We start from the raw sequence: 5,000 nt of genomic DNA on the forward strand, positions 1-5,000 counted from the left end.
CGAGTGCTCCAAGGAAGGAAGGCCGGTGAACCAGCGCCCTAGGCCTCACCCGTGGAGGTCCCACCTCACAACTTACAGGACTTAAAGGATCTGCTGCTAATGTCTTGGTGCCAGATACCACAGCAGGACACCTTCAGAGGTCATGTGGAGAGCAAGCCTTGGCGGGTCAAAGCTGGATTGGAGGCAGGAGGTGGACCTACACAATATTAGGCAGGTGTTTTTTTGAAGCATGGTAGTGTTCTAGCTAGAAGCTTCCAGTGGGTCATTCTCAGTGCCTCAGCAACCTACAAGAACATAGAAAAAAGGCCCACTCTAAACAGCAGGTCCTCCAGGGCTGTGTCCTCGGCCCACTGCTGAACATCATGCTCGCCCACGACTGTGTAACAAGGGGCATGACTCAAATTCCATCACCACGTTCACTGACGACACCGCAGTCGTGGGCCTGATGACTGGCAGAGATAAGGCGGCCCACACATGTGAGGCACGACTCCATTTCAGCTAAAGGAAATGTCTCAGGGCATGAGTGGAGGAGTCCGGGACCATGCCCCTCCTACACACACACACACACACACACACACACACACACACACACACACACACACACACACACACACAATACTAGGTCAAATGTTTGGACACACTCACTCACAGATCACAGGGAATCTGGGAAGACATCTAAACTTCCTGGGATGCTTTTCTAACAGGCCTGCAGATGCTTTTCGTACAGTGGCTTCAAAAAGTATTTGGACACTGGTATATCAGCCATAGTATTGATGACCTAGCTCCAATGGGGATAAATCAAAGGGTAAATATACAGTATATTAGGCAGCAAGGGAATAGTCAGTTCTTGAAGGTGATGTCCTGGAAGCAGGCAAATGGCCAGAAGTAAGAACTTCAGGCTGGTCATGTGGGGTGTACCCGGTATATGCTGTGGTCAGACCCCTGCCAAAAGTGCTCCAAGGAAGTTTGACTGTTGAACCAGCAACAGGGTCATGGGTGCTCAAGGCTGATTGGAAAGAACCTAAAAGATCTGCTGCTAGCATATTGGTGCCAGATACCACAGGACACCTTCAGAGGTCTTGTGGAGAACATGCCTTGATGGGCCCAAGCTGTTTTGGCAGCACAATGGAGAACCTACGCAGTTTCAAGCAGGTGGTTTTAATGTTTTGGTTGATCAGTGTGAGCTTTATTGTTTAAAGATCTTCATGTTACTATATTAAATTAACAAAATGAGGAAAAATAAACAGCTTTAGCACAAACGCAGACTGATGGTAGACTCTTTGTGGAGAAGAATTCCACCCAGACTGCTCTGAAGGTCTGCAGACCATAATAAAGGACCAGGCAGCTTTTACACAAGACATTCCTACAGTCCTGACATAATAATAATGACAGTCTTAGAACAGTCTGTTAGGAGTTGTCAAATCAAGTGGCTTTCTAACATTTCTAAGACAACAAAGCAACCTAATATATTTTAGATATTGTATAACTGTCCAAATACTTTAAAAAGATTTTTGGGGCTACTCCACGCTCCAAATTCAGGTTTAAAAGCTGGAAATAAATTCACACCTATGCATTAAATTCACTATTTAAATTAGCCTTGGAAATAAATGTCAAATTTGTAAGCATGGGCGGCTCAGGAGAGCGAGAGTCCAGAGAAGAGGAAAAAAAAAAAACCCTGAAGAAAAGCAAAATATTATCCAGTGAACAGCGGCAGCGAAAACACGCCTGTCTCTCTCTCACCTGCAAGTCAAGGTTTTTTGTGATGCCTTTCATGCCTTTTCAAAGAAACTTTGAGAATGAGAAATCTAGAGGGCACACAGTTTACAGTTTTCTGAATTTCTGAGGATTTCTCTCTTATATCCCTTATAGACTTTCACACCCTATAATAAACATAATTAATAATTTTACTTATAATACTTAAACAGAATTAACTTGATGATTTTTAAAATAATAATTAAATTCAGGTCTTATTAAATGTATTTACTACTCCTTCAAATGTGTTGAATCAGACTCAGCTGCAGATGATCAGAACATGGTTGGAGAGGATTATTCTGGAGGAGTCTGGAGTCTTATTTAAACCTCAGACGTTTGGTCTGGTCTGCTGTTGATGGTTGAAGTGAGGGGTGAAGAAGATCACCATCATGGCCAGATCCAAAGAGCTCTCTGAGGCCTTCAGAAAAAAGGCTGGAGATGCAGAGGAGTCTGGAAAGAGGTTTAGGAAGATCTCAGGACTGTTAGAAATCAGCTGTTCCACCGTCCACTACATCATTTACAAGAGGAGCAGCTGACCAGCAAGTTCAGCCCAACAGCAGAACCACAAGATGAGTAAAGACGTCTCCAACAGTCCCAAACTATCATCACGGTAGCCGGTAGATCTTGCTGCCACAGCTGAAGTCAAAGGACAGACAGCATCGACCATCAGAAAGAGACCAAAGAAGTTGGTCATCAAAATAAAATCATCAAGGCAAGATTCATCTATCCATTGCAGGACATTGCTTCCGACGTCCTGGTCTTCGTCTAGAGGAGTCTCTCAGTACTGATCACTTGGAGATAGATCAAATGTCCAGATGTTTAAACATGTTCAAAAAGGCAAAGCTTTTCAGTGGGTGTCCTCACATTGTTTCACATGACCTTATATGGTAATAAGCTTTGTTGTGATTGGCTTCCTGAAAACGGCCAAGCCACACAGCTTTGGAGACCACACCGTCCAGCTGTACCATAGCTTAATGAGGCATATCCAGAACCCTGAAGGCTCTTCTGAAATCAAGGGAATTACTGAGGAATTCCAACCGCCTCTGTTGGAACATTGCTGTGAGCATTTGATGGAAATATTCAAAGTGGTTTGGACATATTCTTACTTATTCTCACCAGACGCATCATCCACACACAGTCCGAACTTCTTTCTCGGGTCTTAACTGTGGATTCACTTTAGTATCAGCAACCATCACTATTTCCATCTCCACACTCTGCAGAGTCCTCAGTGAACTCTACAACAGGTAGCTTAACTGCACCACAACTCTTACAGCAATTTTACTCACCGTTTCACTGGACCTGGTTCAGTGTGCAGTGTTGTACTGCTACTGTGTTACTGCTGATGCACTGTGGTACTTTTGTTATACCATATGCCAGTGTTTACAGCCCAAGCTAAAAGCATGTGAGCAAGGAATGAGTTCTCTCAAAATACCTTACAATTAGGGCTGGCAATATTGTAATAATACTATAATCACAATATTTAAATACACAATATTTATCACGATACATTTAATCACAGACTAAAAACATCAGTAGCTACAGATTCTTATAAACTACTATTCAGATCCTCTCCTGTACTGAATACAGTGATTTATACTCCATAACATCTGCTGCTCTTCATCTAATGAACCCAGTCTAATGACACTGTTAGTAATGTTAGAAACCTGCAGCTGATCAGTAGATATATATTAAGCACTAACAAAAAGCAGTCTGTCTATCACCATAACTAAATTTATCACGATACGATAAAATATCGTCATATTGCCCAGCTCTACAGGACTCTTTGTCCATTAGGCAAAATCAGATCAGTAGTTTAATCAAGGAAGCTTTTCCAAATGATTCCATTGGCTTGCAGATCTGTACTCTACCGGGAGACCTTCACACTTCAATTAAGCATTTTAATTTAATTTGAGCATCTGAACGTAAGAGTCAGACACATAACATGGTCTAATACATGACAAATGGCTGCAATTCCAACACTGCCCACCCCCCAGTTTGGATGAAACCACCCCCTGACTGTCCGCACTTTGAGTCTGTATTAATCATTTCATCTCAGCTCCAACAGGCTGTGGTAGACGGCTTAACATAACAACGACTTTGTCAATGTCCAAATATTTATGTACTGTAGTATTTATGACGGTAGATCAGATTAGAGCGGCAATAAAACTCTTCGGAACAATCGTGAGGAGCAAAGTAAACAAAGCATGAGACAGCTGTGAACTAGTACCATTTCCTAAATAAATACACTGTAAAACAACACACTGGGATCGTCAGGCAATTCCCAGTGCTGCACTGGAGGAAGGCCAGTATTTCCAGTCCCAATACAACACTTAGTTTATCTAATCAGGCCTTCATTAAGGCTCTTTTAAATGACAGTGTGTCTATTTGGGTTTGTTCTAATGTTATATAGAGTTAATTACAGGTAGACACTCTCACTGATCCCTGGCTTTATATTTATTAGAGTTGATTCTAATGTTATATAGAGTTAATTACAGGTAGATACTCTCACTGACCACTGACTTTGTTTATTTGGATTTATTCTAATGTTATATAGAGTTAATTACAGGTAGACACTCTCACTGACCACTGACTTTGTTTATTTGGATTTATTCTAATGTTATATAGAGTTAATTACAGGTAGACACTCTCACTGACCACTGACTTTGTTTATTTGGATTTATTCTAATGTTATATAGAGTTAATTACAGGTAGACACTCTCACTGACCACTGACTTTATGTTTATTTGGATTTATTCTAATGTTATATAGAGTTTTAAAGAAAGACTTTTGCACTGGACTGTAAATGTGAGAAACCAAAAACGGTAACAAATAAATACATTTGAGAAAAAAAAATGAAGAACTGTTGAGAGTGTGGGGTACCGTACCTCCAGCCAGCTTAGAGTTCCACTGAGTTTTCTAATGGTCCATGCTGACTCCACCTGTAAAACACAGCTGAATCAGTTGACCTGCAGCACAAATTCATTATATTACTTAAGACACACAAGCCTAACCCCAAAATCTAACCCTAACCTTAAGACCAACCCAGATCCTTACACTGGTCCCAATTCTAAGCTTAACCTCAACCTAAAGCCTAACCCAGCCTTTCCCAAACCTAACCCTAACCTCGGTACTTATCCTGACCATAACCTCAAACCAAAACCTAATCCTGACCCTAATCCTAACCTTACTCCCCAATCTTAACCCTGATTCTAATTCCAACCTTAACCTCAACCGAAAACCTAATCCTG

At 41.4% G+C, this 5,000-nt stretch overlaps 1 protein-coding gene across 1 annotated transcript in view; it reads right to left on the reverse strand.

The window, feature by feature from the left end:
* Positions 1-5,000, reverse strand: part of shq1 (SHQ1, H/ACA ribonucleoprotein assembly factor) — a 76,191-nt gene that overhangs the window by 36,977 nt on the left and 34,214 nt on the right. The window contains exon 9 of the mRNA XM_072683216.1: positions 4,638-4,691. Coding sequence (XP_072539317.1) covers positions 4,638-4,691 — 54 coding nt within the window. The remainder of the gene's footprint in view (positions 1-4,637; positions 4,692-5,000) is intronic.

The sequence above is a fragment of the Salminus brasiliensis genome, chromosome 7 (assembly GCF_030463535.1).
Source record: "Salminus brasiliensis chromosome 7, fSalBra1.hap2, whole genome shotgun sequence".
NCBI classification, from domain to species: domain Eukaryota; kingdom Metazoa; phylum Chordata; class Actinopteri; order Characiformes; family Bryconidae; genus Salminus; species Salminus brasiliensis.